Genomic DNA, 24,124 nt, shown 5'->3' with positions numbered 1-24,124 from the left:
CACTTCCTGAATTCTACTTGCATCTCCTTGCACAGGGGGTGGGTGTGTGCTTGCCTCGGGAGTGAACTACCTGGAATGTTTCTCCTCCTTTATAGAAGAGGGCAGGAGATACTGAACTTGGGGGACCCGGGGATCGACACAGCAGTGAGATTCACTTACAGCCTTCACTTGGCCCAAGAGTAAGCCGGATTGCCCTGTGACCCATCCCTGTGGCTCCTCTGGGAACTTCTTTATTTAGAGAGAAAAGAGATTCTTTCTCATACAACTCTTAAGCCCTCTGACCCACTCTGCTTTAGGAAACAGGAAGTAGCCGGGGTGGGGAAAACCATTCCAAGATGGAACAAATACTTTTTTTCCTTTTATCTTACAGAGTCTCCACCCCCATTCCCAACGGATCTGCCTCACAATAGAAATGAAAAGTCCATTTCAACAAACGTGTACAGGGTCAGGCTTTGAGGTTTGGTGTGGGCAGGGCTCTGTGTTAATTTCCCCGTCTCTGGCACAGGGCCAGGCATACAGCTGGTGCTCAATAGTTGTTGAATGTGTCAATGGCCGGGAGGCCGGTCCTGCTCTAGGGCTTGGGAGCATCTAGCCACCTGGACCCCCCACAGCTTCCCACCCCCTGGTTGCCCCGAGCAACAGGAGGGGCGGTTGCTCAGGTGCCCTGGGCAGCAAGTGGTGCCTGGGACAGCAGCTGGACCTTGAGTCCTTTCATCCGAGCTGCCCGCCGCCCTGGCTCACGGCTGCCTGGCAGGGAAAGCGTCTTTGCTGGCACATTTGGCCCCATTTTCAAATGAGAGTTGAAAGCTGCTCCCTGGAATGCCTGCTCTCTGGTTTCATAAAGCCGAGGGGGAAGGATGCCCAAGCCTCGAGGAATCACCGCAGCTCACAGTCATCCTGTGCTGGGAGATACCACCAGCCCCAGGGACAGCGTGAGCTCTGGCTCCGGGCTGGAGTCGATGCGGACTGTAGCTACTCAAAGACTTACACCCCACCGCTGCACAGCTGGGAATTCCGGGCAAGTGAAGGCTTCCGGGCAGGTACATAGAGGGACATTAGCTAGGGACGGCCATGGGGCAGTAATTGTGTAGCTATTTTGTGTGTGCTGTGGGAGGAGCGGGTCCTGGGATTGAATCCAGGGGCAGTCTACCTTTGAGATACACCCCGGCCGTATTTTATTTTTATTTATTTATTTATTTATTTTTGGTGGTTCTGGGGTTCCTGGAAGCCCTTCTACCTCTGGACTACGCTCCCAGACCTATTTTTATATTTTTAAATTTGGAAACAGGGTCTCTTAAGCCAGCATGGCTGGCTTCGAACCTGCGCGATCCTCCTGTCTCCGCCTCCCAAGCGCGGGGATTACAAGCGTGCGCCGCCATGCCCGGCCGTATTTTATTTTGAATGTCAATACAGGGTCTCACTGAGTTGTTGAGGATCTCACTAAGTTGCTAAGGGTGTCCTTGAACCTGCGATCCTCCTGTCTCAGCCTCCCAAGTGCTGGGATTACAAGCATGCCCCACCATGTCCTGCTAATTGCATGGCTAGTTGGGAAGGCAGTTTGGTCCTACAAAAAAACAGTTTCCCATCTGTATTGTATTTTATTTCTGCATCTTGATGATGTGAAAGGAGAAACCTGAGTATCCATCGGCCGGGAACTGTTTGGATAAAAGGGACACCTTGGAATTCTATGCTGCCACTTAAAAGAAAGGGGTACAGTGGGCACCGGAGGCCTGGCTGGAGGAGGTGAGGACGAAGGGCGTTAGGAAGGGGGAGAAAGTAAAGTGAAATGCCTCTAGCCAACCCCTGCCCCCAGCCCCATAAATCTCCCTGCCCTGGCCTGGTGTAAAGCCCACCGGTCACGGGATGCATGGCTGCTTTGCTCTCCCTCCTGACCAACGCCCCATCAAAAGCCTCTGGTCTGTAAGGAAGGGGCCCCGCTTCTCGTGGACTCTCCTGCTCAGAACCCCCTCAGGCTTCACCCCAATTAAAGAGCCTGTTCTGGTCTGTTGGGCTGTTTTCTCTATTTCTGTATCTCCCGACAGGCATACCTTTATATACTCCAGGAGACGCCCACCGATAGTGTTATAGGAAAACGAGTTGCAGATTATATATGGTCTGATACCATTACCAAGAAAATTACGTATGCGTGGATATGTTGGTACACGTGTATATATGAAATCTATTTCTCGACCACCCTCTGCGGTGGGGCTGGGGGCTGTCATTACTGCCACACAAGGCACCTGGGACACAGTGACCTTCCCAAGGTCACAGTTTCCAAGTGGAGGTGTTGGGATTCGAACCCAGGCAGAATGGACCCGAAGCCTGATCTTCACTGGGCATGGTGGTGCACGCCTGTCATCCCTGTACTCGGGAGTCTAGAAAGAAGGGTCACAGGTTCGAGAACAGCCTCAGCAACAAAGTGAGACTCTCGACAACCTGGTGAAACCCTGTTTCAAAATAAAAAATTAAAAGGGCTGGGGCTGTAGCTCAGAGGTAGAATGCCCTGGGTTCAACCCCCAGGACCACACACACACACACACACACACAGCCTGATCTTCGACCACTGCGCATTCATGACACGGTCGTACGCGGTAAAGTGGCCTCTGTGAGGAAAGACTGGGTGGCACGTGATTCTAACTGTGGCCACCTTAACCCCTTGAGACTGCGGTCAGCAAGGCAGGACACTTTTCACTTTATATATTTCACGTGGGCAAGTACTTCTCCTTCCTCTCCTCTTCCTCCTCCCCCTCCTCTTCCTCCCTCCTCCTCCTCCTCCTTTTCCCTCTCCTCCCCTCCTCCTCCTTCTTCCCCTCTCCCCCTCTTCCCCCCTCCTCCTCCCCCCTCCTTTTCTTCTCTTCCTCTCTCTCTCTCTTTTTTCCTTTTGGCAGAACTGGAGACGGGACTCAGGGCCTTGCACGTGGGAAGCAAGCAGTCTAGCGCAGAGCTACCTCCCCAGCATTCCAAAGGTTCCTCCTATTGGAACTTAGAATGAAAATATTTTCAACAGGAGACAGCCACCCAGGGCTCTTGTAGCGGGTCCTTCCCGGAGCCCAGAGCCTGGCAGGCACCTACCTCTTGGCTGCTTGAGAAAACGTCCGGGTGCACGGGTTCTATCTGCACCGAGATGTCGCGCTTCTGGGCGGGATTCCTGGGCTTCTGCTCATTTCCCACGTTCAGCTGGAGTTTGTGTTTCTCTTTGGAATCCCTAGGGCGGTTTAAATACTTTTGTCAGACCAGGAAACGGAGGCCTATTTTTACAGGTAGCCGAATTCTTTGAGACCTCTAGTCTCCTGCCTTCAGATTTCCGGAGAATTTAGTTTCGGGGTCCCCCAGGGTAGTGACTGGGGAGTGGACGCCTGCCCTTGCCTCTGCTCTGGGCCCATGTACACCTGCTGTGGGGTGGATGGGGTCATCAACTCTGTGTCTGGTGTTAATTTCCAAGATGTAAAAAGCAGTCAGAGCCTGGACGCTGCTCAGGTACAGACACTCAGGCAGGGAGGGGCAGCAGCTGCCCCGCTGCGGAGCGCCCCCCTCTCTGCCCTTTCCTTGAATGATTAACTTATTGTAAGAATGTAAAGGAAATGAGGGCCTTCGGCCTTAGACGCTACTGAGACAGTCAAAGCCTTTGGCTTTAGAAATACACGGAGGCAATCGGCGCCTCCGTTCACCTCGTCTTCTGGGTATAGGGGAGGTAAACTCCATCAAAGCGCCCGTAGCTGATGGGCGGCCGACATGGCCCAACACAGAGAGGCGGGAGCCAGGGAGACTATGGACCTCTGCACACACTGGACGAAGAGGTGCCACCTGGCTAAGAAATAAGTTGCTAGCCCGTTGCTTTGGTAATGCTGGTAAGAGCATGCCGATGCAAATTTGGTATTTAAAGCTGGGGAGAGAGGGGGAGGAGGAGTTTCATTTTTAGGTTTTCCGGCATGGCTGCCAGGCACGCTGCTTTTCTTCTCTTCCCTATTTCCTACTGATTTTGTAATAAAGAATCGTTAAGCTGCACCAAGCTGTCTACTGTTTTAATTTTCCTATTCAACGAATTCTAGTTCAATAGAGGAAAAGAACCCACAGCGCCGTTACAACTGTAACGCTGATCCTTTCAGTTAAGTAATAACCCCCGTGAGTTGGGGAGCCTCTCCGCCCCATTTTACAGACTCGTGGAAATGCACAGCGCTTTGCCCGTGGTCTCTGAGCCTGTACGTGGAGATGGGTGGCTCCAAAGCCGAGGGGGCCTGAGTGGGGAGCCTGTCCTTTAATTTAATTAATTTATGACACCAACTGGTCGCGGGACCCTGGGCCCCGGGCCGAACTGCGTGTAGCACGCCAGACCCCTGGAGAAACCGGGCCCAGTAAGACGCTGGGTTCTGGGCGGGGGTCACGCGCGGGGCACACCAGCTGGGGCCCGGGTCGCGGGACTCTGGGCCCCGGCCAAACTGCGAGTAGCACGCCAGACCCCTGGAGAAACCGGGACCAGAACAGAAAAAGATAAAGAAAAATATCGGAAAGGAGGTAAGAAAGCCGTTATGGATGCCAGGACACTGGAGATGCAGACAAAACTTATCTAAATGCACTGGAACTTATGGAAAAATTCGCCGTGAAAGAGGACTGCTATTTCTCTATATTGTTAAAAATCTCAGACATCATCTGTAAGGAGAGAGTTTAGCGGAGACCAAGGAGAAATGCGGTGTTGAAAGAGTTCTCCGCGATGGTGGTGGAGACTTGTATTCAGGAGAAGCAGAAACCGGATCTTACCAACTTTATTTTTTTGGAGAAATTACACCAAATGTCGAATGCTACCATCACGCATGCTTAGGAACACTGGACAACATTCAGAGTGGAAAAAGAGCCTGGGAAGGATTTGAAATGGTGGAGGCAGTGGCAATGCCAGTGGCCAATACTCAGGGGAGGCAGAGATCTGATACATTATACCTGGAACCTTTGAAATAATAACCACAGAGACAGTGATCGGAACCTGCTGAGGAGTTAGGCAGGCGCTGGGGCCAGTGGCCGACATCGGAGCTTGCTGTGAGGCAAGGCCACTACTGAGGCCTCCGTGGCCAGGATTGGAACCTGCCGAGGGGTTAGACCGATGCTGGGGCCGGCGAGGCCGGCATTGGAGCCTGCCATGAGGCAAGGCTTGTGCTGGGGCCTCCGAGGTCAGGTCCGGAACCTGCTGAGGGGTTAGGCCGGTGCTGGGGCCGCCAGCGAGGCCGGCATCGGAGCCTGCCGTGAGGCAAGGCCAGTACTGGGGCCTCCGAGGCCAGGATAATAGCCTGCCGAGGGGTTAGGCCAGTGCTGGGGTCAGCGAGGCCGGCATCGGAACCTGCCGTGAGGCAAGGCCAGTGCTGGGGCCTCCGAGGATGGGACCGGAGCCTGCTGAGGGGTTAGGCCGGTGCTGGGGCCAGCGAGGCCGGCATCAGAGCCTGCCATGAGGCAAGGCCGGTACTGGGGCCTCTGAGGTCGGGACAAGAGCCTGCCGAGGGGTTAGGCCAATGCTGGGGCCAGCGAGGCCGGCATCGGAACCTGCTGTGAGGCAAGGCCAGTGCTGGGGCCTCCGAGGCCGGGATAAGAGCCTGCTGAGGGGTTAGTCCAGTGCTGGGGCCAGCGTGGCCGGCATTGGAACCTGCCGTGAGGCAAGGCCGGTGCTGGGGCCTCCGAGGCCGGGATAAGAGCCTGCCTTGAGGCAAGGCCAGTACTGGGGCCTCTGAGGCCAGGATAAGAGCCTGCCGAAGGGTTAGGCCGGTGCTGGGGCCAGTGTGGCCGGCATTGGAGCCTGCCGTGAGGCAAGGCCAGTGCTGGGGCCTCTGAGGCCGGGATTGGAGCCTGCCTTGAGGCAAGGCTGGTACTGGGGCCTCCGAGGCCAGGATAAGAGCCTGCCGAGGGGTTAGGCCGGTGCTGGGGCCAGCGAGGCCGGCATCGGAGCCTGCCATGAGGCATGACCAGTGCTGGGACCTCCAAGGCTGGGATCGGAGCCTGCCGAGGGGTTAGGCCGGTGCTGGGGCCAGCGAGGCCGGCATCGGAGCCTGCCATGAGGCATGACCAGTGCTGGGGCCTCCAAGGCTGGGATCGGAGCCTGCCGAGGGGTTAGGCCGGTGTTGGGGCCAGCGAGGCCGGCATTGGAGCCTGCCTTGAGTCAAGGCCGGTACTGGGGCCTCCGAGGCCAGGATAAGAGCCTGCCGAGGGGTTAGGCCGGTGCTGGGGCCAGCGAGGCCAGCATCGGAGCCTGCCATAAGGCAAGGCCGGTGCTGGGGCCTCCGAGGCCGGCATCAGCCTGCCTTGAGGCAAGGCCAGTACTGGGGCATCCGAGGCCGGGATAAGAGCCTGCGGAGGGGTTAGGCCGGTGCTGGGGCCAGTGAGGCCGGCATCGGAGCCTGCCGTGAGGCAAGGCCGGTACTGGGGCCTCCGAGGCCAGGATAAGAGCCTGCCAAGGGGTTAGGCCGGTGCTGGGGCCAGCGAGGCCGGCATCGGAGCCTGCCGTGAGGCAAGGCCGGTACTGGGGCCTCCGAGGCCAGGATAAGAGCCTGCCGAGGGGTTAGGCCGGTGCTGGGGCCAGCGAGGCCGGCATTGGAGCCTGCCGTGAGGCATGACCAGTGCTGGGGCCTCTAAGGCCGGGATTGAAGCCTGCCGAGGGGTTAGGCCGGTGCTGGGGCCAGCGAGGCCGGCATCAGAGCCTGCCATGAGGCAAGGCCGGTACTGGGGCCTCCGAGGTCAGGATAAGAGCCTGCCGAGGGGTTAGGCCGGTGCTGGGGCCAGTGAGGCCGGCATCAGAGCCTGCCATGAGGCAAGGCCGGTACTGGGGCCTCTGAGGTCGGGATAAGAGCCTGCCGAGGGGTTAGGCCGATGCTGGGGCCAGCGAGGCCGGCATTGGAGCCTGCCGTGAGGCAAGGCCGGTGCTGGGGCCTCCGAGGCCGGGATAAGAGCCTGCCGAGGGATTAGGCCAGTGCTGGGGCCAGCGAGGCAGGCATCGGAGACTGCCATGAGGTATGACCAGTGCTGGGGCCTCTGAGGCCGGGATCGGAGCCTGCTGAGGGGTTAGGCCGGTGCTGGGGCCAGTGAGGCCGGCATCGGATCCTGCCTTGAGGCAAGGCCGGTACTGGGGCCTCGAGGCCAGGATAAGAGCCTGCCGAGGGGTTAGGCCAGTGCTGGGGCCAGCAAGGCCGGCATCGGAGCCTGCCGTGAGGCAAGGCCGGTGCTGGGGCCTCCGAGGCCAGTATCGGAGCCGGCTGAGGGGTTAGGCCGGTGCTGGGGCCAGCGAGGCCGGCACCGGAGCCTGCCATGAGGCAAGGCTGGTACTGGGGCCTCCGAGGCTGGGATTGGAGCCTGCCGAGGGGTGAGGCCGATGCTGGGGCCAGCGAGGCCGGCATTGGAGCCTGCCGTGAGGCAAGGCCGGTGCTGAGGCCTCCGAGGCCGGGATTGGAGCTTGCCTTGAGGCAAGGCCGGTACTGGGACCTCCGAGGCCGGGATAAGAGCCTTCCGAGGGGTTAGGCCGGTGCTGGGGCCAGCGAGGCCGGCATCGGAGCCTGCCGTGTGGCAAGGCCGGTACTGGGGCCTCCGAGGCCAGGATAACAACCTGCCGAAGGGATAGACCGGTGCTGGGGCCAGCAAGGCCGGCATCGGAGCCTGCCGTGAGACATGGCCAGTGCTGGGGCCTCCTAACCCGGGAACGGAACCTGCCGAGGGGTTAGGCCGGTGCTGCGGGCCAACGAGGTCGGCATTGGAGCCTGCCGTGAGGCTAGGCCGGTGCTGGGGCCTCCGAGGCCGGGATTGGAATCCTGCCAAGGGGTTAGGCTGGTGCAGGGGCCAATGGCCAGCATCGGAGCCTGGCATGAGGCAAGTTCACTCCTGTGGCCTCCAAGGCCGGGACCAAAGCCAGCTTAGGGGTTAGACCTGTGCAGGGGCCAGCGAGACCAGAACTGGGGCCTCCCATGAGGAAAGGCTGCTGCTTGAGCCAGCGAGGTCTGGATCAGTCCACTGAGTAGCCAGGCCACTACTGGGACCATCAAGAGTGGGATCGGTACTTGCAACGCAGCATGCACAGAGAAATATCACAGAAAATACAAATCAGACGCTTCTCTTAATCAGCAATAACTAGGAGGAAAAGGGCAACAGGAAGAGGTTGAGCTATAGAAAGGACCCTATAGTGAAGCAACTAATGTGACCAATCAGAGGGTATGTAATACTGGAGGACGGAGCCTCTTTAAAACGCAGGAGGTACATAAACAAATGTATCAAAGTAAATCACCAAAGAAGCGTGGGATGGAGGGAGGGGGAGGGAATGGGATGGGGGCTGGAGGAGGGCTAATTGGATGATGTGTGCTTGTATATCCTCTCAAGTCTTGTACTCCAATGTGATTGATATATGACTACAATGCACCAATTTAAAAAATTAATTAATTAAAAAAATAGGTCTGGGGGTATAGCTCAGAGGTAGAATGCCCCTGGGTTCCATCCCAAGTACCACAAAATAAATAAATAAATAAAAAATAATTAATTAATTTATTTTTGGTGGTACTGGAGTTCCTGGAAGTCCTTCTACCTCCGGGCTACACTCCCAGACCTATTTTTATATATTTTTTATTTTGGAAACAGGATCTCTTAAGCCAGCGCGGCTGGCTTTGAACCTGCGCCATCCTCCTGTCTCCTCCTCCCAAGTGCGGGGATTACAAGCGTGCGCCACCATGCCCAGCGTGAGCCTGTCCTTTTAATATCCGTGTGAATGTGCCCTGGTTGTGTGAGCTGGGAGGTGCACAAAGCCACAGGAGATACACAGAACATCAAATTCACTCTAGCTCTTTTGAGGAAAACATCACTCATGCAAAAAATCAATATATTAGCCAAGTGTGCTGGCACATGCCTGGCATCCCAGTATGAGGGCGGCAGAGACAGGAGGATCACAGGTTTGTCAAGAATAGCCTCAGCAATTAAGTGAGACTTTGAGCAGCCCAGCGAGATTCTATTTCAAATTAAAAAAAAAATAGAAGGGCTGGGGAGGTAGCTTGGAGGCAGAACACCCTTGGGTGCAATCCTCAGTACCAATATATAAATACATATGCAGATTCATATTTTTAAAACAGACTAATTAGCCGGGCATGGCGGCGCACGCTTGTAATCCCCGCTCTTGAGAGGCGGAGACAGGAGGATCGCGCAGAATCGAAGCCAGCCGCGCGCGCTGGCTTAGGAGACCCTGTTTCCAAATAAAAATGTAAAAATAGGTCTGGGAGTTTAGCCCAGAGGTAGAAGGGTTTCCGGGAACCCCAGTACCACCAAAATAGAAAAAAAAAAAAAACAACAAAAAATAAAAACAGACTAATTAGCCGGGCGTGGTGGCGCACGCTTGTAATCCCAGCATTAGGAGGCTGAGGCAGGAGGATCGTGGTTCGAAGACAGCCTCAGCTACTTAGTGAGGCCCTCTGCAACTTAGTGAGACCCTGTTTCAAAATAAAGTATAAAAAATAGGGCAGGGGGTGTAGCTCGGAGGTCGAATGCCCCTGGGTTCCATCCCCAGACCCGCACACACACAAAGACTAATCCATGATATAATGTCAGTATTTTATATTTCTTTTAAGCTGGCACTACCATTTTAGTATTTGGTATGGTGCGGGGATTGGAACTCAGGGCTTTACAGATGCCCCACCTCCAGCTCTTGTTCAATACATGTCAAGGCTCCTTCTGAGCCAGGCTCTGCGTGCATGCCGGGAGCCGGCAGCGGGTCAGGTCTGCACGGACTCCTTCCTCCAGGATGGGCACATGGCTCGACAGGAAGCAGCTGGCCAGGCAGCGTGCAGGGGCTGAGGGACCCAAGCAGAGCTGCAGCCCTTGGCTGTTCTTGGCCATGGGGAGTGAGGGCGGGCTTCCTGGAGGAAGTGATACTTAAGCATTCAAGTCATCTAGGATATGGGCAGGAATGTTCTAGAAGCTGTGACACAGGAAGCACATATCATCCCTTCACGCGGTCAACTCGGCCCGCATTTACTGGGCCCTCTCAGTATAAGGCTGGGGGCCCCACGCCATGCGGACCCTCCCGCACCTGAGCGCCTCCTTGAGGGCCTTCAGCTCCCGGTCCTTCTTCTCCACCAAGCCGCTGGTCTGCGCCACCTTGGCCCTGAGCATGCTCAGCTCGCCGCTCTGCTGCTGGACCAGGGCCACGTGCCGCTCCAGCTCCACCTTCTGCTTCTCGCTGAGCTCCCCTGTGGCCACAGGAAAAAGGAAAGTGTAGGTGCTTCCACCTCCCAGGGTGCCGGGCCTGCGAACCGGAAGGCCAGAGCCCACTGCCTCGCCCAGCACTGCACTTAAGGGTGTGTCCAGGCCCTGCCCGGACCCTCGGGCACTCAGGCTGATGATCAGCTGGCCACGTCTGCATCTTCTTGCCCAAGGGTGTGAAGATGCCCAAGGGCGCGCTCAGGTCCAGGCTACTGTGACTGGAGCAGGCGGCAGCTCCCTCTGTCCCCATGGGCGGCTGCAGGCCCGTGCTCCACCCGGCTCCCAGCACGGCCCCCACTGTGCTCACTGACAGAGCACTGCGGTCCGTTCTCTCCCCTTCCGGCCTCATTTCTACCCTGGGACTGGCATTTCCTGGAATTGAGTCCTGGGATTCTGGTCTTAGGGTCTGCTTCTCCGAAACCCCAACCTAAGACACTTGTATAGGAAACCTTCCAGAGTTACTATTAGGACCCCTGCTTCACAGGTGTAGAAACATGAGGCCCAAAGAGGTAAGAGGCCTGGCCTAAGGCCACGGGACCAGTAATGAGAAGGTCTAGAATCAGGCTCAACATCTCCTGACTCTGGAACCGGACCCTGAAAATCTCTAACTGAGCCAGGCATTGTGGCACATGCCTATAAGCTCAGTGCTTGGGAGGCTGAGACAGGAGGATCACAGGGTCAAGGCTAGCCCAAGCAACCTAGCAAGCCCCTCAGCAACCTAGCAAGACCCTGTTTCAACATAAAAAATAAGCCGGGTGTAGTGGTGCATGCTTGTAATCCTAGTACTTGGGAGGCTAAGACAGGAGGATCATGGGTTCGCGGCCAGCCTCAGCTAGTGAGGCCCTTTGCAACTTAGTGAGACCCTGTTTCAAAATAAAGAATAAAAAATAGTGATGAGGGTGTAGCTTGGAGGTAGAATGTCCCTGGGTTCAGTCCCAGTATCACAAAAAGAAAGAGAAAGAAAGAAAGGGGGGGGGGGGGGAGAAAGGAAAAAATAAGAAAAAAAGGCTGGGGGTGGAGATCAGAGGTAGATACCCCTAGGTTTAATCCTCAGTTCCTTAACAAACAAAAAGCCAAAACAAAGCAAAAAAAAAAAAAAAAAACCCACACAAAAAACCCACACAAAAAGAAATCTTCGTATATACTTTCTTCTAATTTTCTATGAAAAAACACTGAAAAGTCCAGCCGTCAGTGTCTTAGGGATATTAAGAGGAGCGGCCATGGCAGCCGATCCCACTGAAGGCCTGGGACTGCGCCGGGTTGCGAGGGAGCAGAGCATCCTCCTCTCTCCCTCCAGTTCTGCTGGCCACACGCGTGCCCTGGGCCTTCTGGCTCTTTGAGGACGAGGGCCTGGTAAGAGAAGGCAGCTGTGAGGAGCAAGAGGAAGGGAGGTGGAGATAAAAGATACAGGAGGGGAAACTGCAGGAGAAACAGACGCCGAGGCCGTGTGTCTGTCCACAAGAGCGCGCGGCGCGGCCCTGGACAGCTGCTCGTGACCACAGGTCCTACGGAGCGGCTGTGTGGCCCCCTTTTTCCAGAGGAGGAGGGGAAAGGTAGGATAGGCTCCCTCTGTGCTCCCTAGTACCAGGGCTCCTACAGGCTGGCCCGCCTCGTGGGCACCCCGTGATTGCAGGGAAAAAAAATTGCGAAGCCGGGCGTGGTGGCGCACGCTTGTCATCCCAGCATTTGGGAGGCTGAGACAGGAGGATCGCAGGTTCGTGGCCAGTCTCAGTTACTTAGTGAGGCCCTCTGCAACTCAGTGAGACCCTGTTTCAAAATAAAGAATAAAAAAGGGCTGGGGGTGTAGCTCAGAGGTAGAATGCCTCTGGGTTCCATCCCCAGTACTGCAAAATAAATAAATAAATAAATAAATAAATAAATAAATGGGGAAAAAATTGCCCTGAAGAAGCAAGCTGCATTTGAATGTGGAAGTGGGAGGTCCTCTGCAGTATAATCCGCCCTCCTGGGTTGGTGGCTGGGACCCGCCGTGTGGCCCCGGGGTCACAAGTGCTGCAGGTGCGGGGAAAGCAGGGCCACGGGGGACTTTGGGGCTCTCTGGCCTCATCTCTTTCCTGTCTGCGGCAGGTCGGTTGGTCAGGGGACCCAGGAAGTCGTACAAACCTCTCAAATCTGACATTCGGCCGTGCGCTTCGTTCAGGTCTTGCCGCAGCCTCATGATGACCTCCTGCTGGGACAGGATTTCCTTCTGAGCGGCCAGCAAGTCATCTCTGAAATTCACCAGGAATTCACTAAAACGGGCTGAGTCCAGAGACTCCACCCGGGACCTGGGGGAGGGGCCGAGCCCAGGGCATCCACAAGGCAGGCCTTGTTTATGCATTTATTTTTTGGTACTGGGGATTGAGCCCAGGGGCTGTCTACCTCCGAGCGACAGCCCCAGCCCTTTTCATTTATTTTTATATTGAAGCAGGGTCTCATTAAGTTACTGAGGCTGGCCTCGAACCTCAGACACTGGAATGACAGGCCTGCCTGCATCACTGTGCTGGGCCCAACCTCTTAAACTTTTAACTCTTTCCAGGAACCCCATCCCTCTAAGTGGTCTCCATTACTGGGAATGTGCTTCTCTCTAGCTGGTGCTTGGGAAAAATAGCTAGAGCCAGGTGTGGTGGGCACGCTTGTAATCCCAGCATTTGAGAGGCCGAGACAGGAGGATCACGGTTCACGGCCAGCCTCAGCTACTTAGTGAGGCCCTCAGCAACTCAGTGAGACCCTGTAAAAAATAAAAAGCCAGGAGGTGTGGTGGCGCACACTCGTAATCCCAGTATTTGGGAAACTGAGACAGGAGGATTGCTTTTTGAGGACAGCCTCAGCTGAGGTCCTTCTCAACTCAGTGAGACCCTGTTTCAAAATAAAGAATAAACATAGGACTGGGAGTGTAGCTTGGAGGTAGAATGCTCCTGGGTTCCTTCCCCAGTACTCCAAAAAAAAAAAAAAAAAAAAAAAAAGAAAAAGAAAAAGAAAATAGAAAAAGAAAGAAAGAAAATAAATAGCTAGTGGTACTAATAACTGGAATGTACCCAGCACCAGGCATGGATGATGGATGGACGTCCTTCCTTTGCAGGCAAGGAGGTGGAAGCTCAGGGAGGTGGCCTGACTCCTCCAGGGCCACAGAACTAGCAAGTGTTGAGGAGGATCTGAGCACAGGTGCCCTGGGACCTTTCCACCACACCAGCCTGGCTTGCCAAAGGACTGAGACATTGAAATAGCAGGGAGAAGACTCGGGACCCAACTCCTTGGCCCGCGGTGGGGTTCACGTTTGCCCTTGCTCCCTGGGTGCCAGGGAGGATGGCCCGGCGCCCCGTCGGGTACTCACATCAGGTGGTCACACACCGTCTCTTTGGTGCTGTTGTCCAACAGAGGCGACGCGGGAGGCGCTGGCGGCGTCTCCTCCTTTTCGGCTGTACCAGAGGGATGCACGCGTGTTATTCCTGTCCTGGTACTGTCTGTCCCCTTCCCTGTGCTCACACCTGTGTCTCTCACGATCCACAAGCTTCCTCACCCTCTGCAGCCTCCCTACACCTCCTGACAGCAGCCCGTGTTCTGTCACAGGCCGGGACTCTCCCCATATATAAGTTTAGCATGGATAGGATAGCATGTTGAATTCTTTCCCCACCACCGGGGATTGAACTCAGGGGAATTCTGCCTCTGAGCAACCCCCAGCTCTATTTTATTTTATTTTATTTTATTTTATTTTATTTTTTGGTACTAGAGATTGAACCCAGAGGCATTTTACCTCTAAGCTACACTCCCCAGCTTGACTTTATTTCTTATTTGGAAACAGGGTCTCACTGAGTTGCTGAGAGCCTTGTGAAGTAGCTGAGGCTGGCTTTGAACCTGTGACGGCTCGTCTCAGCTTTCCTAGTGCTGGTATTACAAGCGTGCACCACCACGCCTAGCTCTTATTTTAGTTTTCATTTGGAAACAGGGTCTCACTAAGTTGAGGAGGGTTTGCTAAGTTGCAAAGGCTGGCGGTGAACCTGTGATCCTCCTGTCTCAGCCTCCAAGTACAGGGATGACGGGTATGGGCCTCCATGCCTGGCTAGCAGGTTGAACTTTAATCTTATCATGAGGTAGTAAGAAAGAGGGGATTTAATCTTAGGGCGGTGTTTAGCACTGGGGCCTCAGGGGTAACCAGGATTAGACAAGGCCATCAGGGTGAAGCTCCCATGATCAGTACTGATGCTTTTATTAGAGGAGGGAGAGAGGCCAGAACACACAGGCTCATGTGTGTGGCCCCAGGACTCACAGCAAGAAAGCCATCCCAGGACCTTGCACTGGAGCTGAGACCAACACTTAACCTCTCTCTCTCTTTCACGAGAGGCTGAGCCCAGGGACATTCTACCTCCAAACTACATTCCCAGCCTTCTTTTCTTTTTTATTTCGAAACAGACTCTTGCTAAGTTGCCGAGGCTGACCTTGAACCTGCGATCCTCCTGTCTCAGGCTCCCAAGGATTGGGATTACAGGCACGTGCCGCCACAATGGCTAACCTCTTCTGTTTATAACTTTTCCAGTACATGGGACTAGGTTAACAGCAACAGAAAATGGGCTAATGCAGAGGCCCTGGGATCCTCCCAGCCACTCATCATGCCAGGGGTTCCCGATTGCATTTATACATAAGGTTCCTGATTGTACGCGTAGATGGAGTCTCCCAGCAAGGGCCCAGCTCGGCTGCGAGAAGCGTGGCCGCAGTACTGGGCAGCACGCCTGCCCTGCTTTCTCCTTCCTGCCCAGGCAAGAGTCTTAGAAAAAGGATCTGCATTCAGTGCCTCCTGTCCTACCCCCACTCAGTCCTCAGCCCACCGCCCTCTCGTTTCCACTCCCTGGCATTCATTCATTCATTCATTCATTCATTCATTCATCCATCAGACACTCCTGGAATGCCTGCTTCATGGCGGACACTCACATCTACATGTGAAGATGATGAAGATGTAGCCTCCCTCCAGGTCCCGGCTTCACCATCCTCCCTCTGGCCTGGGCTCTGGGTTAAGAAATTAGGCCCTAGCCGGGTGTGGTGGTGCACACTGTAATCCTAGCATTTGAGAGGCTGAGACAGGAGGATCGTGGTTTGAGGACAGCCTTAGCTACTTAGTGAGGCCCTTTGCAACTCAGTGAGACCCTGTTTCAAAATAAAGAATAAAAAATAGGGCTGGGGGTATAGCTTGGAGGTAGAGTGACCCTGGGTTCCATCCCGTAGAAAGAAAGAAAAAGAAAGAAAGAAAGAAAGAAAGAAAGAAAGAAAGAAAGAAAGAAAGAAAGAGACCTGCTCTCTGCCCTGCCCTGGGGCCCCGTTCATTCTGGATCACCTGTAAGGCAGTAATTTAACGTCAGGGACAATGATTTGCTGGCTCATCGCCAAGTCCCTGGTGCCTAAACAAGACCAGAATATAACAGACGCTCAACTAAGACTGCTGGACGCGTGACCGGGTGAGGTAACTCCAGGCACCTGGCCGCCTGGAGACCTCGGCCATGGCCCCCAGGCAGAGCTGAGTTTTCCTCCGGGTGACAGTCAGCAATGTCCTGAGACATGTTTGGTGACAAGGTGGGAGAGCTATGGGCCTCTCGAGGCCAGGGGTGCTGTGCAGCCTGGGGCAGCCCTCGGCCCCCTAGCGAGGACTCGTCCAGCCCACGTCGCCAGTGCCGAGGCGGAGAAGCCTGGGCCGGACGCCTTGACTTCCAGAGATCTTCTCCGGGAGCTCGGTATCTGCAACAGGGAGGTGACCTGGGTCACAGAGGGTGACCGCGTGGCACGATTCTGAGCTCCCTTTAGGGTTTGCTAAGCTCGTTTTGCAGGAGGCTGGCCTGGCTGCACTGGAAAGCGGGCTAGTCACACTGCAGCCGGGCCCGAGTGGCCTTGAAAGGCCCTGCCCGAGCTTTCACGCGGGCACAAGGACTCCACTCTGCTGCTCTGGGTGGGCACAAAGGATGCCCCGATTCACGGCCATTACTTCTGCTCAACCCGGGCCTGGGGCGGCTTCTAGACTTATCATGTGGGAAAAAGTAAAAGGACTCGGAGAAGGACAGAGCTTTGCTTCTGGTACTTGAGGTTGAACCTGGGGGTGCCCTACCTCCGGGCTACACCCCGGCCCTATTTTATTTTTTATTTGGAAACGGTCTCGCTAAGTTGCAGAGGCTGGGCTCCCATACACAGTCCTCCTGTCTCAGCCTCCTAAGTCCTGGGATCAGAGGCGCGTCTGTCTCTCTCCCGGGCCAGCCGCGGGCAGCGGACAGGCCGCAGCTGCCCGACTACCTGGGTCGCCGTCCTTCAGGGTGGCGATCTCGCCCTCTATCTTCTTGTGGCGCTCGGTCACTTTCTGGAGTCTGTCCTCGAGACTCACGATCGTCTGGGCATGCTGCCTGATCTGCTCCTTGTACTCCAGGATTTCCTCCTCAAATCCGTGCTTCTGCGACTCCCGCTCCTCCTGCAGGGCCGCCACCGCCTGCTGCTGCAGTAGCAGCCGCTCCTCCATCAGGATCTGGGGGGACAGCAATGGGTCCGCACAGGGGCGCAGCGGGGTCCTGCCTCAGCCGTGGCTGTGGCCGCTCCTGCCATAGCTCCCTGCAGGACCAGGCCCTTCTTGTCTTTGGGGCTCAGCGCTTAGGCCCTTTCCATCGCCCGTCCACTGGAGCATAAGTGAGGCTTTCTGGTTTTTTTTTTTTTTTTTTTTTTTTTTTTTGGTACTGGGGTTCCTGGAAGCCCTTCTACCTCCGGGCTACACTCCCAGACCTATTTTATATTTTTTATTCGGAAACAGGGTCTCTTAAGCCAGCGCGGCTGGCTTCGAACCTGCGCCATCCTCCTGTCTCCGCCTTCCAAGTGCGGGGATTACAAGCGTGCGCCACCACGCCTGGCCTGTTTCATTTGTTTTACTTTCTATTTTCTCATCCCTGAGACCTTTATGTATCTGCTCTGATTTTTTTTTCTTCTTCTTTTTTTTTTTTTTGCAGGTCTGGGGATGGAACCCAGCGGCATTTGACCTCCGAGCTCCACCCCCCCGCCCTATTTTCTATTCTTTATTTTGAAACAGTCTCATTGAGTTGCAAAGGGCCTCGCTAAGTAGCTGAGGCTGTCCGCGAACCGTGTTCCTCCTGTCTCAGCCTCCCGAATGCTGGGATGACAGGCGTGCGCCACCACACCCGGCTTAGAAGGTCAATTCTGTAAGAACAGACCCTCTGTTCTCACTTACTTCTGGCCATGCCCACAGCATCTAAAACGAGGTGCTTGATAACTATGAATGACTTAATGCATGCACCATTTTATTTTATTTTTTGGTGGTAGTAGGGATTTAACACAGGGCATTCTACCTCTGAGCTATACCCCCAGCCCTATTTTATTCTCTTTACTTTGAAACAGGGTCTCACTAAGTTGCAGAGGGCCTTACTAAGTTGCTGAGGCTGGCTGCGAACCTGTGATCCTCCTGTGTCAGCCTCTCAAGTACTGGGATTACAAGCATGTGCCACCAAACCTGGCTTGCATGAACCATTTTATAAGAAAAAAATTAATTTATACTTCTTTTTCTTGTTGTTGTGTGGGGGAATGAACCTGGGGCATTCTACCTCTGAGCTATAACCCCAACTTTTTGTTGTCATGAAACAGGGTCTCCTAAGCCAGTGTGCGGGGCTAGCTTCGAACCTGCGCGATCCTCCTGTTTCTGCCTCCCAAGCGCGGGGATTACAAGTGTGCGCCACCACGCCCGGCTGAATTTATATTTCTTAAAGACAAAAATTGAAATCACTACCGGAAAAGGTGAGGATAAAATAAAGATATAACTAAATCCCCAAAATAAAAATGCCCAGTGGCCCCCAAATGGGGAATGAGAGCCTTCCCCATGCCCCTCTCCTCCTGAGGCCCTTCCTGGCGCGGCGCCACCTCCGTCCCCTTCTGCTTCTCCAGCCTCCCCTCCGGCTCCTGCTATCTACTACCCATGGCTGTGTTGGGCCTCGGCCTCTGATCTTTTCCCAAGATGAATTCTTTGCCTGGGAAAGCTCATATATGTCCACTTTCCGACAGCTGTGTCTATGAGGCTGTCTCCCAAACTCAGACTTTTTAGTGTGTGTGTGTGTGTGTGTGCTCTCACGCACCACGCATTACCAGGGATTAAACCCAGGGGGCATTCTACCTCTGAGCCACACACCCCCAGCCCTATTTTATTTTTTTTACTTTGAAACAGGGTCTCAGTAAGTTGCTGAGGCTGGCCTCAAACCCACAATCCTCCTGTCTCAGCCGCCCAAGTACTGGGATTACAGACGTGTGCTATTATGCCCAGGTATTATGGGGGGGATGATTTTTGCCTCTCAGGGACATTTGGCAGCGCCTGAAGACAGTTTTGGTAGTCACATCAGAGGAAAGGCTGCTGTCAACGGCGTCTAGCGGGTGGAGACCAGGGATCCTGCCAACTCTCCTGAGCGCCCAGGACGGCTGGCAGCCAGGAGCTACCTGGCCCAGAATGTCAACAGTCTGCGGTTGAGGAGGCCTGGTCCAAGCCACACGCTCTCGGGACACCGTGCTCTTCCACTGAGGGGCAAACCCTCCCGTCCCCGGCAGCCACCCACTCACCAGTTTTGTTTTGGCAGTTTCCAGCTCGGCTAGGGTTTCATTTAATTTCAGGGCGAGGGCCTCTGCTTTTAGACTTTCGGCCTTCTTTGTCTGCTGAGACTCTTCAATCAGGGCCAGTGCGTCCTTTAACTTATTATTTAAAACATCTTCCTTCTGCCCTTTTAATTCTATTTCCTAGACAGACAACAGACATCGAATTAAACATTCAGGATTCGAGGCTGACCCTGGCGTCCCCGCTGCCCTGTCTCTAGAGTGAGGGTAAACTCCATTTGGCTGATCTGTTTTGTTTTGTGTTTTGGTATTGGGTATTTTTTTTTTTTTTTTTTTTTGGTGGTACTGACTGGGGTTCCTGGAAGCCCTTCTACCTCCGGGCTACACTCCCAGACCTATTTTTACATTTTTATTTGGAAACAGGGTCTCTTAAGCCAGCGCGCGCGGCTGGCTTCGAACCTGCGCGATCCTCCTGTCTCTGCCTCCCAAGCGTGCGCCACCGCGCCCGGCTCTGGTATTGGGTATTGAATCCAGGGCTATTTTACCTTCAACCTAAATCCCCATTTTTAGTTTTTAGTTTCGGTCTCACTAAATTCCTGAGGCTGGTCTTGAACCTGTGATCCTCTCATCCCAGCCTTCCAAGTACTGGGATAACAGGCATGCATCGCCACACCTGGTTCTGCTTTTTTCTTTCAATACTAAGGGTTGAACCCAGGGGCATTCTACCTCTGAGTGACATCCGCAGCCCTATTTTTTATTCTTCGTTTTGAAATAGGGCCTCACAAAGTTGCTGACAGCCCCACTAAGTAGCTGAGGCTGGCCTCGAACCTGCGATCCTCCTGTCTCAGCGTCCCAAGTACTGGGATTATAAGCGTGCGCCCCCACGCCTGGCTGCTGATCCTTTTAAAGCCCAAAGCCCAGGCCTCCTCTGGGAGGTTCTGGTTATTCTAGGCTCTTCCTCATGCTCAGCGAGATCTGTCTCCATGTGATTTCTGGCCTCTTGGCTCGGTCCTTTCACCTGGAGCTCATTGAGTGAGTTATATTTCTCCTTTACGAGGCAGCCCTTTAAGTATCTGAGGAGGGCTGTCATGTCTCTTTCTAAACCTGTTCTCCAGGATAAACACGCCCAAGTCCTTCATCTTTCACCTGGCTTCAGTGCCCTGACTCCTCCGGGGCTGTGGCACTGGGAAGGGCTCCCCGTCCCTCGAGGCCCCAGTCGCTGTGTCCCCGGCTCATCCTATTCCTCTTCCCTATCATCTTTAGTTGTCAAAATCCGACTGTGCTGAGTCCCTCTAGCAGCGTAGAATGTGGGCTTTTGAGTGGGTACCATGCTGGGGTCTTCCATTTTGTGTGTGTTTTGTGTGTGTGTGTACTGGGGATTGAACCCAGGGGGCATTTTACCTCCAAGCTACACTCCCGGCTCTATTTTATTTTAATTTTGAAACAAGGTCTTGCTAAGTTGCTGAGGTTGTTTTCAAACATGCAATCCTCCTGTCTCAGCCTCCCAAGTACTGGGATTATAGGAGTGGCCATCATGCCTGGCCTGAAGATTCTTTAGTCCAGTGTGAGATACGTTCTTGTGATGTAGTGCCGGGTTCTCTTAACTCCATTGGTGGCTGGGTGAATGGGTATGAACCTTCTGGAAGGTCATTTGGGATCACTTACCGTGAGTCTGAAGCTGTTCTTATCCTGGGATCTAGCAGTCCTATTTTGGGGAATTGTTTATTTTTTATTGTGCATTAAGCATTGAACCCAGGGGCATTCTGCCTTTGAGCTACATGCCTAGCCCTTTTTATTTTGAAATGGGGTCTTGCTAAGCTTCTGAGGCTGGCTGCAAACCTGTGATCCCCCCGTGTCAGCTTCCCAAGTACTGGGCTGACAGGCATGGGCCACTGCTCTTGACTTGTTTCTGGAAACTTATCTTAAGGATGTAATGTTTACGGCACAGGCTGTTCAACCGGGCGTCTTTTGTACCCCTAAAAAGGGAAGCTGGGCAGAGTGGCACAGCCATGAAATCCCAGCACTTGGGAGGCTGAGACAGGAGGAGCACAGATTTGTGGCCAGCCTCAGCTACTTAGTGAGGCCCTCTGCAACTTAGGGAGACCCTGTTTCAAAATAAAGAATAAAAAATAAGCTGGGCGTGGTGGTACACGCTTGGAATCCCAGCATTCAGGAGGCTGAGACCAGAGGATTATGGTTCGCGGACAGCCTCAGCTACTTAGTGAGGCCCTCTGCAATTCAGTGAGACGTGGTTTCAAAATAAAGAATAAAAAATAGGGCAGGGGTGTAGCTCGGAGGTCAAATGCCCCTGGGTTCCATCTCCAGACACCCCCCCCCAAAAAAAAAATAAAAAATAGGGCTGGAGGTATAGCTCAGAGGTAGAATGGCCCTGAGTTCAATCTCCAGTGCCACAAAAAGAAAGGTGCCAGGTGTGGTGGTGTGTCCTTGTAATCCCAGTATTTGGGAGGCTGAGATAGGAGGATCGCAGGTTTGTGGCCAGCCTCAACTACTTAGTGAGGCCCTCTGCAACTTAGGGAGACCCTGTTTCAAAATAAAGAATAAAAAATAAGCTGGGCGTGGTGGTACACACTTGGAATCCCAGCATTTGGGAGGCTGAGACCAGAGGATCGCGGTTCGCAGACAGCCTCAGCTACTTAGTGAGGCTCTCTGCAACTTAGGGAGACCCTGTTTCAAAATAAAGAATAAAAAATAAGCTGGGCGTGGTGGTACACGCTTGGAATCCCAGCATTCGGGAGGCTGAGACCAGAGGATCGCGGTTCACGGACAGCCTCAGCTACTTAATGAGGCTCTCTGCAATTCAGTGAGGCCTGGTTTCAAAATAAAGAATAAAAAATAGGGCTGGGGGTGTAGCTTGGAGGTAGAATGCCTCTGGGTTCAATCATCAGTACCTCCCCCCCCAAAAAAAGGGAAGACAGAGCCCTAGGGGCTGGCCATGAAGATGGGTAACTAAACCTGGGTCCACCCAGCGCAGTGTAGACGTAGGTCATCTTTTGAGGGCAGGTGATTGCAGATGGTTCATCAACACAGACACATTGGAAAAATATGATGTTATCTTTCACAAATCGCTTCCAAATCAGTGGGCTCTGATCACGGCATAAACCAGGTCACTTGGAGCCAGGCGTGGTGGCGCACGCTTGTAATCCCAGCCTTCGGGAGGCTGAGACTGGAGGATCACGGTTTGCAGACAGCCTCAGCCACTTAGTGAGGCCCTCTGCAACTTATTGAGACCCTGTTAAATAAATAAAAAATAGGGTAGGGGGTATAGCTCGGGTAGGGGGTATAGCTCGGAGGTCAAATGCCTATGGGTTCCATTCCCAGACCCACAAAAAACAAACAACCCCTCCCCCCCAAAAAAACAGTCCTTTGGTAATACACCAACATTTAACGGTGTCTCTATGGCCACTCAACATAAAGACAAAGTCACATCCATGTGGCACCAGCCACCGCTCTGCCCGGCGGAACCACGGTGAGTTTTCACGCTTCTTCTGAGTGATTTTCTTTGTTTGAAATGTTCTGGGACAACAGGGGCTCGCTCCCTTTATAATCGGGAAAGGAAACTGGCACTTTTAGAAAAAATAAGACACACACACCAGGAAGCCACATACTGTCCTTTGTGCCACCACTGAGGTCTGCTTGGGGGTCCTTCGTGAGAGTCACGATGTAGGACAGACGCTCCGTGAAGGCGGGGCGCAGAGCTGGCCGGGGGAGGCGCTGACCGGCGACGCTGGCGGGTCCCGAGGAGCAGCCTGGTGCTACCGCTCGGCCGAGCGCCGGAGAATCTTGCAGGCGCCACAGCTGCCCTTTGGTGGACTGAGAGCCTCCTGGCCGCGCTTGGGCCTGCTGCCTGGGGTCTGGTCTCCCCCTTCGACCGTGTGTAGCTTGCCCAAGGATGGAGAACAAGGCTCCCTGTCCCGCCCGTCTGACAGTTTTCCTTCTTGTTTCTATTTTACCTACTTAGGTGAAACCAACCTTTCGATTTCTCTTCTAGGCACAGGGGCAAACGGGCGCGCAAATGGGCCAGCCTACTGTCCGAGCGACCCTCTGTTTACTTCTAAGTTGACTTGCCATTTCAGTATGTTTGAGTGGTTCTTTGTTTTGTTACATATTTATTGACAGTTTTAAATTCATGAGATGCACTGATTATAAATTTAACCAGGAGATTTTTTTTTTTTTTGAGGATGTGTCCTAAATACAGATTTATAGTCAGGGCTTACTGGTGGCATTTGGAGTCTTCTACAAACCCTTATCTGATATATTTTTCCACATTTTCTAAACAATTTTTTGCATACGGACTTAAAAAAATTCTAATTCAAAGACACTAGTTGTTGCAAGTGGTAATGAGCTTGTAACAATCCCCCTAGAAACATCGAAGTTTGCCTCAAACATGTCCACAAATTTTGAAATGGAGTTAAAAAAAACCATTTTGTTTAGAAATAAAATTATTAGGGGCGGGTGGGCGGACACAGGTGGGGCACCATTAGGCAACGCCCCCCACCCGGAAGGGCCCAGAGGTCTGGGCTGCATGGCCCTGACCCTGGGTGGGTGGGTGGGCGCAGGCAGGGCACCCTTAGGCAACCCCCCTCCCACCTGGAAAGAAAAAAAAAATTTTCATCGCTACCGAGTGCCTGATCCCACATCCTTCCCAAACCACACATACTCTCTTCTCATATTTAAAAAAAAAAAAAAGGGAGAAGAAAAAAGAAAAATATTCGAGAGGGGTTAAGATGGCTGCAGCGGCAGCTAGAATATTGGAGATGCAGACAAAACATATCCATCTGAACTGGAACTTTTGGAAGAATTCCCCGAGAAGGAGGACTGCTGCTTCTCTACATCATTAAGAATCCTGGCCATCACCTGTAAGGAGAGAGTCTAGCGGAGACCTAGGAGGAAGGCGGTGGTGGCAGCAGTGGCCGAGATGGCGGTGGAGACTTGTATTTGGGAGAGGCAGACCTCTGATCCAACCCACCCTGATCCTCTGAAGAAATTACCCCAAAGGTCGATGCTACTGTCGTGCATGCTTAGGAACACTGGACATTATGTGGTATGGGAAAAGAGCTTGGGAAAGATTTGAAATGGTGGAGGCAGTCGCATTGGCAGCGGCAAGTACTCAGGGGAGGCAGAGATCTGACGTAGTACACTGGAACTTTTGAAGAAATTACCTCAGAGGCAGAATACTACCACCACGCACCTCGGGAATGTGGGACAACCTGCTGGGTGAAAAGGGTGCTCGGACTGGAGCCTGCCGAGGGGTGAGGCCGGTGCCAGGGCTAGCGAGGCCAGGATCGGAGCCTATCATGAGGCAAGGCAGGTTATGGGGCCTCCGAGGCTGGAATTG

The 24,124-nt window shown here is 53.8% G+C and overlaps 1 protein-coding gene across 1 annotated transcript in view; it reads right to left on the bottom strand.

Annotated features, from left to right (window-relative positions):
• FHAD1 (forkhead associated phosphopeptide binding domain 1) overlaps window positions 1-24,124 on the bottom strand; it is a gene marked incomplete at both ends in the record, with an annotated part of 141,645 nt that overhangs the window by 19,125 nt on the left and 98,396 nt on the right. The window contains 7 exons of the mRNA XM_080691309.1: window positions 3,073-3,205; window positions 10,031-10,190; window positions 12,325-12,488; window positions 13,535-13,619; window positions 15,838-15,924; window positions 16,471-16,696; window positions 18,778-18,951. Of these exons, the coding sequence (XP_080547435.1) occupies window positions 3,073-3,205; window positions 10,031-10,190; window positions 12,325-12,488; window positions 13,535-13,619; window positions 15,838-15,924; window positions 16,471-16,696; window positions 18,778-18,951 (1,029 nt within the window). The remainder of the gene's footprint in view (window positions 1-3,072; window positions 3,206-10,030; window positions 10,191-12,324; window positions 12,489-13,534; window positions 13,620-15,837; window positions 15,925-16,470; window positions 16,697-18,777; window positions 18,952-24,124) is intronic.

This window comes from Muscardinus avellanarius (assembly GCF_963383645.1).
Source record: "Muscardinus avellanarius genome assembly, chromosome: 3".
NCBI classification, from domain to species: Eukaryota; Metazoa; Chordata; class Mammalia; order Rodentia; family Gliridae; genus Muscardinus; species Muscardinus avellanarius.
This window is presented reverse-complemented; position numbering and strand designations above follow the sequence as displayed.